The following is a 13,621-nucleotide window of genomic DNA, read 5'->3' as shown; positions in this document are numbered from 1 at the left end:
GCCCTTAAGCCTCACTCCTGAGTATTTCAGCATCTGCCGGCAAACCAGCGCACCAGAAAACTCCAGACGGAGTGCTTCACCTTCACTTCCCCGTCCCTCCCCGTCCAGCCCCTCTGACCCATCAGTTCCCATCTAATAAAGATCTCCACCAGAGTCATGGTGTCTACCTATATAAAACATCTGAGAGGTGCTGGGACATCCTCATGATTTCAATAATACACAACCCTATCCCGACCAGCCCAACCCCCGTCCCCCTCCCTCCCGGCTCCGCCAACACGTGCGAAACATCCACCCAAATATTCACCCACCCATGGCCCACCCGCTCCCACTGAAAATGGAAGAGTTCTTTCGGGTACTCATTTTCTATTTCAATCATTCCTCGGCAGTACCAAGGCCAGAACATGACCACTTGCTCACGTACGCATCCAAAGATCTTCACACCTCGGCCAGTCCCCCGCTCGAACGAGGACCAGCTCAGGTAACACACATCGCTCGGAAGGTACTAACACAGCCCAGGTGACTCGCATTGCGACCGATGTGGTGGTGACCTAGCGGCAACACCAGTTGGCCGCCAATCACCGTTCTGTTCACGATACATCCAAAGAGGAATGAATGTCACTACCTAAGATGATGATAACGATGATGATGATGATGATAATGACGATGATAATGATGATGATGATGACGATAGTAGTAGTAGTAGTAGTAGTAGTAGTAGTAGTAGTAGTAGTAGTAGTAGTAGTAGTAGTAGTGGTAGTAGCAGTAGTAATAGTAGTGACAATAGCAACAATGACAATGACAATAAAATAATAATAATAATAATAATAACAATAATAATAATAATAATGATAATAACAACAACAACAACAACAACAACAACAACAACAACAATAATAATAATAATAACAACCACAAGTTCAATAACAGCAGCAGTAGTAACAACAACAATAACAACAACAACAACAACAACATAAATCACTGCTACTATTTCTACTAGTTATGCTACACCATTACTACTCTACTACTACTACCACTACTACCACTACTACTACCTGCTACTACTACCATTATTACTACTACTTCTTGTACCACTACCACTATTATTACTACCACTACTACCACTACTACCACTACCACCACCACCACTGCCACCACTACCACTACTACTCCTACCACTACCACTACCATTACCACTACTACTACTACTACCACTACTACCACCACTACTGCTACCACCACCACCACCACCACTGCTACCACTACCATTATTACTACCATCCTTCCACCACCACGACTACTACTCACTACCACCATTACCACTGCTACCACCACCATTATTACCATCTACTACTATTACCATTACCACCACTACTACTACTACTACTACTACTACAATTAACCTCTACTAGCACCATTAGTACCACTACTCCTGCTACTACCATTACTACTTATTACTACTACTCCTTCTACTACTACTACTACTACTACTACTACTACTACTACTACTATTACTACGAGTTTAATCACAGTTTGCATTCCAAAATTGGGTCTTCGGGAATGAATTGGCATAATACCTACTCACCGTGTGCAACACGTTAACTGAGTAAAACTTGAAGAAAAAATGAAGTGTCTAGGGTGTCGTTGGCTGGTGAAGCATGATGTGCAGGAGAGGAATTAGATGTAGCGAAGCATTAAGGTAAGGAAGCTCTAATTTATAATTATAAACTAAACAGCTAATGATAAGAAATTAAAAATAAAATGCATAATACGCTTGCCGATAATTATGAACTAATACAAAACTTTTACTAAAAAATCCTTGATAATAATAATAATAAATAAAAACTCAAAGTACTTTTATCATGAGTTATAAAATCAAATATGTTCTAAACTAACAACGCTTTACAGCCCCTGGGTCTGCTGTCCATCCTAGAGGAGGAGTCCATGTTCCCTAAGGCCACAGACAAGTCCTTCGAGGAGAAGCTCAAAGCCAATCACCTTGGCAAGTCTGCAGTGTTCATCAAGCCCAAGCCTCCCAAGCCGGGACAAAAGGAGGCCCACTTCGCCATCGTGCACTACGCCGGCACCGTGCCTTACAACCTGTCTGGCTGGCTGGAGAAGAACAAGGACCCCCTCAACGACACTGTGGTGGATCTCATCAAGAAAGCTTCCAATATGCTGATTGTGGATATCTTCGCCGACCATCCTGGACAGTCCGGCGGGCAAGACCAGGGAAAAGGTGCGGAGCAGAGGCATTATCTTAGCAATTTATGGTTTTCTGACGTGCTAAAATTTCTTTCTTACTCTGTATGGAAACTATCGATGGGAATTGAAAAACACGTGGCAGGCTACTGAACACATATCTTCATTATTCAATGCTAGTTTGATGTTTTTCAAAATACGAATTTCAAGTAAATCTGCTGACCTTAGGTCAATACTTTATTTCTTTATTATTCTTTTCGTTGTTTTTAATCTTTTATTTGATTTATATATATATATATATATATATATATATATATATATATATATATATATATATATATATATATATATATATATATACAAAAACAAGGGAAAAGTACTTTTGAATCCATGAGCGTCAGTTTAAAGTAATTTAATGAAATGCCTCATAATAGTCTTTTCGAAGCGTTCACTGGCCTTTTTCAAAAAGTCTTCGGATTATACTCCGATTAATAGAGGAAGACGTCTCATGAGTAATACAAAACACACTGATTAAGAGGCCTGTCAGTTGTCTCGCCACTCCCTGCCTTATCCATTCTAATTGGTAACAACACCAATAATTTTGAACAACATGTGAGAGAAAAGTTTGTGAGCACAACGATTAAACCAGATAATTTCACATTAATGCATGATTCATAACATAACATAACATAAATAATAGGATAACAAAGGGCCACCAGGGCCCATCTAGGTTATCCTGTATCAGTCGCACAGCGACCTCGTCATCAGTACTTAAAGATACACTTACAAGTACACAATACATTATATACTAATTCTAAATATTTGGCCCATTAACAGGGCCCATTATTCATGGCCAGTACATGGTAGTAATGCAGTGAAAGCATGTGAAAGGGAATTGTAAGTTAATGCGTTTTATTAAGGAATAGAACGCCGGTCTCTTCGGTGAACTAGCACCAATATGCTGGTCAGCAGATGAGACAAGGCCTTGACGATTTTTCTTTTCATTAGGCAAACATTGCTGCAGCACTTGCCTTCATTAATTGAAAGACTATGCAGAACGTCGTAAAACACGTTTTTGCTTTCAGGTGGTCGTGGTCAGAAGTCCGGTGCCTTCAAGACTGTCTCTTCTGCTTATAAGGTAATTGTTTTCCTTCTTCATGAACATTATGTTTACTTTTTCATATTTCCATGAAGCAGTAAGCCAAAAAATGAAGGACAGTAATCATATATATATTCAATTGATTTCCACGTAGAATGTTAAGCTTTGTGTTGAAACCTCTCACAATGACCATCTTGTTCCTTCCTTTGTCAACAGGAGCAGCTCGCCAACTTAATGAAGACCTTGAACGCCACTCACCCTCACTTCATCCGCTGCATTGTGCCCAACGAGACCAAGTCCCCAGGTGAGTCAAGGGACAAAGTAACAGGTTTCACCCTTTCCCTCCACTTGAGTAAATAAATAGATACATGAAAGAGTAAACTGATAAGTACTTATTGGTACTCTTCCGTTTTCCTCACGACCGTGACGCCCGCAGGTGTGTGTGACGCAGGCCTCATCATGCACCAGCTGACCTGTAACGGTGTGCTGGAAGGCATCCGTATCTGTCGCAAGGGCTTCCCCAACCGCCTCTACTATCCTGACTTCAGGCACAGGTCAGTGTTGCGGATAACTTCACGGTCTCATTAAATCACATACTGAATTGAAGTAACATTTAATTTTATCTTGTATACATCTTTTCCTTTTCCTTATGAGTATTACATCTAAATTTACTTCCTAGTGCTTCTCTAACGCTAATTTCTGTCAAATTCAAAGTGTTCCTTTTAATTCTATAATGTTCTGTTTTCCCATGGCCAACACAAAAAAGAAAATTCATAACTTTTAAACGTATCGACATGTTTTTCGGATCTTGGTACATTTTACTGAAACAGATAACTTCAATAGAATCAGTAATAATGTTGATAATGCTATCGGGAGCTTTGAAAGGATATAAATGTATGGATAAGGTATGATTTTATACGGAGGCTATGTAAAACATGTGCCCTACAGCAGCCAGCACAAACAGAGGATGAAGGCTCTTGGAATGTTATGATGAAGAGTTATCTGCTTTACATTTGATATAAACAGTGTGCATTATGTACACGTAACATCACTTAGGTGAACTGAGCTCCTCTGACCTCTGATACTGGATTCTATGTGGATTACATTTATCATCTTCCACTTCGTCACGATATTCTACAACCATGCCTTTGATTTCAGCAACTGACACAGATGTATAAGAGACATTACCATCCAAGGAACTGTCTACTTGGATGTCTAGCTAGCACTTCCCCTGACATTCATGTCACATCTGGTATCTTCTGGAGTTCAGATATCATGTGGTTTTTCCATCTCGGTAGATCTAACGTCCATCGTGTGATGATTGTTAGTACATCCTCTCTGATGTACATCATAATATTGGTACTAGTAAAATAAAATTATAACAGTGCCTAACTCTCTCTCTCTCTCTCTCTCTCTCTCTCTCTCTCTCTGCGTGTGTGTGTGGGGGGAAAGGAGCGTTAATAAACATAAATAAGATGTAAATGTATCAAACCATCTAACGAACATTTTATGTTTATGCATTATTATCTATATATACACAACTATATGTCTACATATATCTATATCTACATATCTATCCTCTATCTATCTGCATTGGCTGTATCAGCACACCCTCCCTTCGTAGGTACATGATCCTCGCCTCCAAGCCCATGACGCAAGCCGGGGAGGACAAGGCTGCCACTAAGGTGTGTCTGGAGATCATCAATCTGGACGCGGAGAAGTTCCGAATTGGGCACACCAAGGTACGAGCGTGATGTAACCAACGTCCCTTTCCTTGACTCCTGCTCAGCTATATAGTGTGTCATCTCTGCCAAATGGCGAGATGGGAGAGCTATTCATTCTCTCCCCGACCACAGAGAAGTAAACCATCTTGCCGCAGCCACTGAAGAACGCTGACGGACCCTGAATCGCCATTTGGCTGAGATGCCACACTTCAAAGATGTCATCACACAGCACACGAAAGAGAATCTGACAGTTTTTAAGGAAATAAGGGAAAATCTTGAAGAAAATACAAAATGCAGGACTTGTCATTACTTACAGCCTATCTATTAATCTATCTGTCTACGTGCATATCTATTTATCTATCAAAATCTTTTCATTATCATCATTCTAGATTAAAGCAAAAAAACAAAAAAAACAAAGTAAGTCTTTCGATTCAAGAAAAAAATATATGGCTCTTCCACGTGTCACCTTTTGAGTCTGCCAGGAATTCACACCTTAGGACAAAAAAAAAAAAATGCTAGGAAATGACATAGTATACTCTCAAACTAACTTAATGCATCTCGATCACTAGCTTTTTAGTGTGCCATGAAATATTTGGACGAGAACATTTTAATTACGTGCCGCAGGTATTCTTCCGTGCCGGCGTGTTGGGCAGCCTGGAGGAGTTGCGTGACGACCGTGTGGGCATGATCCTGTCTTGGCTCCAGGCTTGGATTCGAGGCTACACATCACGCATTGCGTTCAAGAAGCTACAAGAGCAACGCATCGCTCTCATTGTAGTGCAGCGGAACGTCAGGAAGTTCATGAAGCTCCGCAATTGGGCTTGGTATCGCGTTTGGCAGAAGGTTAAGCCTCTTCTCAACGTCACCAGAGTCGAGGACCAAATCCAAGCACTCGAGGAAAAGGCTGCTAAAGCTCTTGAAGAACTTGAGAAAGAGAGTAAGCTTCGCAAAGAATACGAATCCGCTAACATGACTTTACTAGAAGAAAAGAACAACTTGCTTTTATCTCTGGAGTCTTCAAAGGGGAACATGTCTGAATTTCTGGAGAAGCAGGCGAAGCTGCAGAGTCAGAAAGCTGAACTCGAGGCTCAGCTAAATGTAAGGAATTTAATTATATTGATTGTAAACCATAAATTAAAATAATTAGCATCTTGTTACATTTTTGGTAGTTAAAGTAGCGAACAGTGTTATGTATATTACATCATGTTCTCTTTCACTTCAGGAAACCTGTACCCGACTCCAGCAAGAAGAAGAATCTCGTAATCAACTCTTCCAGGGCAAGAGGAAGATCGAGCAGGAAGTCAGCAACCTTAAAAAAGACATAGAAGACTTGGAATTGACCATCCAAAAGGCTGAGCAGGATAAAGCCACGAAGGATCACCAGATACGTAACCTGAATGATGAAATCGCGCACCAAGATGAACTTATTAACAAGGTTAATAAAGAAAAGAAACATCTACAGGAAAGCAATCAAAAGACCGGTGAGGACCTGCAGGGCATCGAGGACAAGTGTAATCACTTGAGTAAGGTGAAGGTAAAGCTGGAGCAGACCCTGGACGAGCTGGAGGATTCCCTAGAACGAGAAAAGAAGTTCCGTTCTGATATAGAAAAGGCAAAAGCGGAAGGTGGAGGGTGACTTAAAATTGACCCAGGAGTCCATTGCTGACATGGAGCGCAGTCATAAGGAACTGGAACAAACAATTCAGCGTAAAGACAAGGAGTTGACCTCCCTGTCTAATAAGCTGGAAGAAGAGCAGAATGCACTAGCTAAGGTTCATAGGCAGATAAAGGATCAGCAATCTCGTATTGAGGAACTCGAGACAGAGGTTGAACACGAGCGGCAAGCCAGAGCGAAGGCCGAGAAGAACAAGAGCAAGTTGGGGCGAGAACTGGAAGAGCTGGGAGATCGCTTGGACGAGGCTGGAGGAGCCACTGCTGCCCAGATTGAACTCAACAAGAAGCGAGAGAGTGAGCTGGCCAAGCTTCGCCGTGATCTCGAGGAAGCGAACATCCAGCACGAAGCAGCAATGGCCAGCCTTAAAAGAAAGAACAACGAGACAGTGGGGGAAATGTCGGAGCAAATCGATCATCTAAGCAAGATGAAGGCAAGGTGAGCACAGCCACATTACTCATATACTACTAAATATTCAAGCAATATTTCAGTAATATGAACTTCATTAGGTAATCAAACAGACTTACATTCATAACTAGAGGAAAAAAAATAACTTCATTTTTCCTCAGAATTGAGAAGGACAAGGAGTCCCTCAAGCGCGAGGCGGATGAGGCCAAGGCGGCAATGGACAGCCTGGCGCGCGAGAAGGTGAGGAGGTGCCACTTTGTTCGAGGGAGGGGAAAGGAACACTGATGACGATAATGATGATGATACTAATAACAGTAGCAGAAGTAGTGTTAGTAGTAGCAGCAGCAGCAAAAACATCAGTAACAATAACAGAAGCTGCAGCAGCAGCGGTGGCAGCAGCAGGAAGATAATAAGTAAAATCATTACCAGTATTATTACTATTATTATTATTATTATTATTATTATTATTATTATTATTATTATTATTATTATCATTACTATTATTATTATCATTATTATTATTGTTATTATTATTATTATTGTTATTATTATTATTATTATTATTATTATTATTATTATTATTATTAGTAGTAGTAGTAGTAGTAGTAGTAGTAGTAGTTGTTGTAGTAGTAGTAGTAGTAGTTGCGGTTGTTCTAATCTATGATGTAACTTGTTAGAGGAATGACAAGGTATTCACTACGGCAGTGTCGTCCTCGATAGTCATGGTCACGCAAAATCATCATTTACAGGCTGCAGGGGACAAAGTAAACAAACAAATTACTCTTCAAATGAATGAAGTCCAGGCGAAGCTGGATGAGGCAAACAGAACCTTACATGATTTCGACGCTGCCAAGAAGAAGTTGGCGGTAGAAAATGCTGACCTCCTGAGGCAGCTGGAGGAGGCAGAGAACCAGATCGGCCATCTATCCAAAGTGAAACTCTCTCTTACCAACCAACTGGAAGACTCCCGCAAACTGGCCGACGAGGAGTGCAGGGTAAGAAACTTCTTGTAAACATAATCTTGAACTCTTATTGATAAGTTACGTACTGTACGAAAAAAATCAATAATATTAATTCATAGTTATTACAAAGTGTATTATTGTAAGTATGCTTCATTCTCAGGAAAGAGCAACAATCCTTGGAAAGTTCCGCAACATTGAACATGACATCGACGGTCTGAGGGAGCAACTGGATGAAGAAAGCGAGGCTAAGGCTGACGTGCTGCGACAACTATCAAAAGCTAACGCCGATTCTCAGATGTGGCGCGCCAAGTATGAGAGCGAGGGCGTGGCCCGCTCCGAGGAACTCGAGAACGCCCGTATGAAGCTCGCCGCTCGCTTGGAAGAAGCAGAGCAGCAAATTGAGCAGCTCAATGTTAAGAATCTCCAACTGGAGAAAACCAAGCAGCGCATCACAACTGAACTTGAGGAATTGCAGATCCAGACAGAGCGTGCCCAAACCCTAGCCAGCACTGCCGAGAAGAAACAAAAGAACTTTGAGAGAATTATCAGTGAATGGAAGATGAAGGTCGATGATCTGGCTGCTGAACTTGATGCTTCGCAGAAGGAATGCCGTAACTATTCTACCGAGCTCTTCCGTGTCAAGGCTGCCTATGAGGAGAACCTGGAACAGCTAGATGGTGTGCGACGTGAGAACAAGAATCTTGCTGATGAGATTAAGGATTTAATGGATCAAATTGGAGAAGGAGGCCGATCCTTGCACGAAATTCAGAAGAACGCCAAACGTGTCGAGATAGAGAAGGAGGAGCTGCAAGCTGCCTTGGAAGAGGCCGAGGCCGCCCTGGAGCAGGAGGAGAACAAGGTTCTCCGTGGCCAGCTGGAGCTCAGCCAGGTCAGGCAGGAGATCGACCGCCGCATCCAGGAGAAGGAAGAAGAGTTCGAGAACACTCGGTTAGTCACATATACTTACAATATAAGACATTATTCCTGTAGTGGGGTGGAAGGTGGGATGAGGGAGTAGGTCACATAGATTTAATCAGTTTTTACATCCTAACTTCTGCATCCTAAATTGAATTGCATATCTCATGTCTCCAGCCTCTTTTCGTTCCTTCTAACTACAAACCCCTTACTTGTTAGCTTTTACCGCTTTGATTCCGCACTCTTTAGTAAGTAGTTTCGGAAAAAAAAATTTAAAGTTCAAAGAAATGAATGCTTTAACCAAAAAGCCAACCGGGCCGAACATAAAAGCACCTTAAAAAGATAAAACAGGGGGTTTGAAAACCGAAGCCTTGAGGGGGGAAAACGACTGGCGTCGAGCTCGAGAAACCCAAACGGGCCCTCTTGGAAGCGCGCAACGCCCTGAAAACGGAGAAAAAGACTTTGGGAAAATCCCGGAGGGGTGAGGCTGAATCGCCGATGCTCGAAAAATCGTAACTATCCCAAAACGGCTCCCCCTGCCAAGGGAAATTAGAAAACGGAGCAGAGTTGCGGGAGACCAGGGTTCTTTCTTTGTTGAGATAGTTATGGCAAATTGGAAAGGAAGGTTTCACGAAAAGAAGAAAGCAAAAATTTGTTAATAAGAAGAAGAATTTGTTGAAAAGGCAGGGGTTTTGAAAAAAACAATTCGTGGGCCCACTTGGTAGCAGTAGAAAAAATTTGCAAAATCCAGGGAGGAGAGATCGAAGAAACCAAAACTTAAAAGGCCAAAACCTGGTAGGTGGTTGGGGAGAAGCCGTAACAAACCCAAACCGGAAAATGGAAGGGTCTCAGGCAGCTGGGTTCAATCCACAAGGGTAGGGAAAACGCTTGAAACAACCCAAAAATCTTGCTCAATCAATAGAAAGTAACTAAGAAGCCCCCACTCCCCCCGAAGAAAGGAAGGGAGAGGGTAAAACTACCCGGGAAACAAAAGGAACCCGGGTCGGCCTTTCGCAAATCCACAGAAGTCGACCTCAAGAGGCTCGGGAGGTGAGGGAAGGCCCTAACCTGGCCAAGTTCCGCAGCCCAGCAGGAACTCGAGGAGTACACAGAACAGGATATTGGCATGAATTTAAACAGTACACGGTGTTAAATTTGCAATAGTTGCAATAAAAATGTTTTCTAAAGTTCAAAACTTATGCAACAATTATTTTATCTAATTTGTTTACTGACCTACCACTTAACCCTCACATAGGCACAAAATGGTTAGTAGAGTTCACTTAGATGAGGAAAACCTTTACAGGAGCTGGAAGCCTAAATTAGTAACTTACTACAGTGTAATCTGACAAAACAAAAATAAAAAATCATCATAAACATTGAAGTATCTTAAGTCCCTTAAGTAAGGGCATTGAATATAAACCACAGCAAAAGCGCCTCGTAATCAGCATAATAGCGAAGAGCGAACATTAACGAGGACTGCCAAAGCTACTGAGACGGGAAGGAAAGTAACCCAGTCAATATGGCTGGCAAGATATGCTTCGAGCTTCCACCAGGATGACGCAAACGGTCATTTGTTAATACATCTGACATAATATATGTAGTCCAAATAGCGGCGAAGCGATGTGCGGTATGAAGTAGCTATGTGGCGCCACCAGCCATGGGTTTATATTTAGGCGGGCCGGCGGTGTAGTGCACGCGGCGCCCAACAGATGGCGACGCTCTCCTATTCCTTCTTTGACTACTTGTTTAATGTACTTTGCCGAAAGTCATCGCATTTTGAATTTCACTGTGTTCTGAATGACTTGCATAAATAGCATTGTGATTCATTAAAATATCAGTGTTAATCTTTTCATATTTTTAAACCATCAAGATAAGCTGGAATAATATCGAGCAAGTGATAAACGAAGACAATTCCTTTTACGTATACCATGACGTCAGGGACACAAGTAACATTACACCTCAAAAGAGAGAGAGAGAGAGAGAGAGAGAGAGAGAGAAAGGGGGGGGGGGGGTGGGAGGGTGGGGGGGGACGCGAACGTGTCCATAAATCTATCTGACCTCTTCTATCAATTGTTCTAAGTGTGTGCATCTACTAACTTCTCATCAACCTTAACCCTTTGTAAAGGAGAATTTGATCTAGCTGATGATATTTTGTACAGGTTGCAATTCATTTACCACACATCCTTTGTTTTTAATGAATCCCACTGAAGGCAATTTAATCTATCCCGGTAGGAAAAGCTTTTGAGTCTTGGATCATCTTTGTTATTCTTCTTTGCATTCTGTAATACCTTACTGTACGTGTGGCCAAACAAAAACCATGTATATCCTAAGAATCACATCAGGGGCTCTATGAATCTACCTGTGTGTGTGTGTGTGTGTGTGTGTGTGTGTGTGTGTGTGTGTGTGTGTGTGTGTGTGTGTGTGTTTGGGGGGAGGGAATAGGAGCCCCAAGCGCCACCGCCGAGAAGAGGGCAGGAGGGCGCTGGTCGACACGACACACGTCTCACATTTGGGACGAGACAGAAGGAGAAAGAAATAGTAAGGTATCAGGGAGAGGGGAGAGAGAGAGAGAGAGAGAGAGAGAGAGAGAGAGAAAGGGGGGGGGAGGGAGAGAGGGGGAGGAGGAAAAGGGAAAGGGGGAGGAGAGAGAGAATATTCTTCGGGGTTGGGTGACCGTTGCGGCAAGGATTTAAAAACCAGGCCAAAACCCTTGGGTTTCAAACCCTCCCCTTCCTGGCCCGGAAACCAGGGGGAGACGGGTTGAAGGCAGAACAGGCCTCGCCGTTTCCGCGGCAGCACCGCCCACCCGACCTGTAAAGTTTTTCAAGACGAAAGCTTCATTCAACCTTCCCTTCCCTTCTTAAATTTCCAATTAAGGAATGTCTTTTGGGCCTTCTTAATGAATGCTAATTTCAAGCCTTAAAATGCTTATATTTAAATTTTAATTATTATTATTTAATTATTTATATTTTATTTATTTATTTTATATATTATATATATATAGGAACAAAAAAAAAAAAAAATATATATTATCCCCATTGCCTTTTTGTGTTCCCATTTGTTTTGTTTGGTTTTCCTGTCTGTCTTTCTCTTTGTCATCTCTCTCTCTCTCTCTCTCTCTCTCTCTCTCTCTCTCTCTCTCCCCCCCCCCCAAAACTGTATATCTTAGAATGAACTAAACTATCAGTTTTACGAACTAAACTATCAGTCTCATAACTCGATTACCTTTCTAAATTTCGAATACATTTCTAAGTAAAGATTATATAACAAAATAATTGATTTGCCTACTTTTCACGCATCACATGATTTATTCCTATACAATAAATAGGATATGATATCGTCATTACTGTTTTTTCAGGAGTGTTCATACGCGTGGACGTGGAGTGGCTGTAAGGCCATGACGAGGAGCAGAGGGTGTGACGAAAGGAAGAGTGATAAAGAGAAGGGGGTTCAATGACACGTTGTTTATGTGAAAACCATTACTTTGAAGAATCTCTGTTTTATCACTGAGTTACGTATAAGATCTCAGAAGCATGAAACACATGCACACACGCACATAATCTATTCCCTCCCTACACCTACATATACCCAACACACTATCTCTAAATATTCTCGGAGTGGCATAAAGCAAATAACAAAATAACGGAATAGAAGCTGCAATGTTTAATTAAGGGAAGGAAAATTACCTAAAACAAATTTACTGGTACCAGACTTCTAAAGCACCAAGAATAGATTACTGATTCCTGTTTGTCTTTGTGGTACGACACACGATCCTTTTGCTGAGGCAGCGTGAATCAATCAGTCAGTCAGTCAGTCCTCTGAGTAGAGGCGTGCACGTGCAGACGGTGGTGGAGATGGCGGTGACCCAAGTGTACCTGAGCACGATACACTGTCATGGGCGACCGTCCTGTGGTGTCAGGTTTAGCTGTCCTAAATGGGATCTTGAAGCATACCAGAGCAACGAAGAAAGATGACACAAGGCGAGGGGGGAAGAACACATAAATAACATAACCAGATGGTAGCTTATTTCTCTCCCTTTCTCGTGCCACCGTTTCCTTGGTACTGAGACGGTGTGATGAATACGTGAGTTGGTATGGCGGAAAAGTTTACTTTGAACGTTATTTCGGCAACAGGTACTCTGTGACCCAGTCAGGGAGTGTCATCAGGGATGCAAGATACTGGTCTTGCTAAAGCCAAGAATTTTTATGAAGCTTGACCGAAAGTTTATGATTTACCAAGGACGTGAACGATGCACGCCTGCCGTTGCTATACTGTAAACTTGGCCGTCACTGAAGAGAAACTTTCTGGCAGAAAGTGAGTCATTCCAAAAGTAGGAGGCCGTCATGAAGACAATGATGCTTGGACAAATACACAGGCAGCGGGAGTGCCAGACAGTCCAAAGTGTTTTATGACCTCCACAAAAATAACCAGAAAAATGAACGCTATAAATGCCACTGTAGGCATAACAATTCACAACCATATCCCGATGATTAGCATAAACAGCCAACGATCAATAAAACGGAAGATTCATCTTATTGCAGTCCTCGCCCTCGCACCGCCGATCAACATTAACCGCTTGGGCCGACGACCACAAACGTGGATCGTGAGGGAGTGATTCAACGCGGACTTGGAGAGCACGTCG

At 42.2% G+C, this 13,621-nt stretch overlaps 1 protein-coding gene across 1 annotated transcript; it reads left to right on the top strand.

Moving 5' to 3' along the window:
• Window positions 1-252: 252 nt before the first annotated feature.
• On the top strand, window positions 253-9,092 carry LOC123511631 (myosin heavy chain, muscle-like). The gene is given in 12 exon segments (XM_045267662.1): window positions 253-478; window positions 1,906-2,236; window positions 3,285-3,337; window positions 3,515-3,602; window positions 3,735-3,852; window positions 4,923-5,040; window positions 5,647-6,120; window positions 6,245-6,637; window positions 6,639-7,132; window positions 7,264-7,342; window positions 7,852-8,097; window positions 8,225-9,092. Coding segments are annotated over 12 exon segments (3,420 nt in total). The 5' UTR covers window positions 253-310; the 3' UTR covers window positions 9,083-9,092.
• Window positions 9,093-13,621: the final 4,529 nt, after the last annotated feature.

Source organism: Portunus trituberculatus, chromosome 31 (assembly GCF_017591435.1).
Source record: "Portunus trituberculatus isolate SZX2019 chromosome 31, ASM1759143v1, whole genome shotgun sequence".
In the NCBI taxonomy this organism is placed as follows: domain Eukaryota; kingdom Metazoa; phylum Arthropoda; class Malacostraca; order Decapoda; family Portunidae; genus Portunus; species Portunus trituberculatus.
This window is presented reverse-complemented; position numbering and strand designations above follow the sequence as displayed.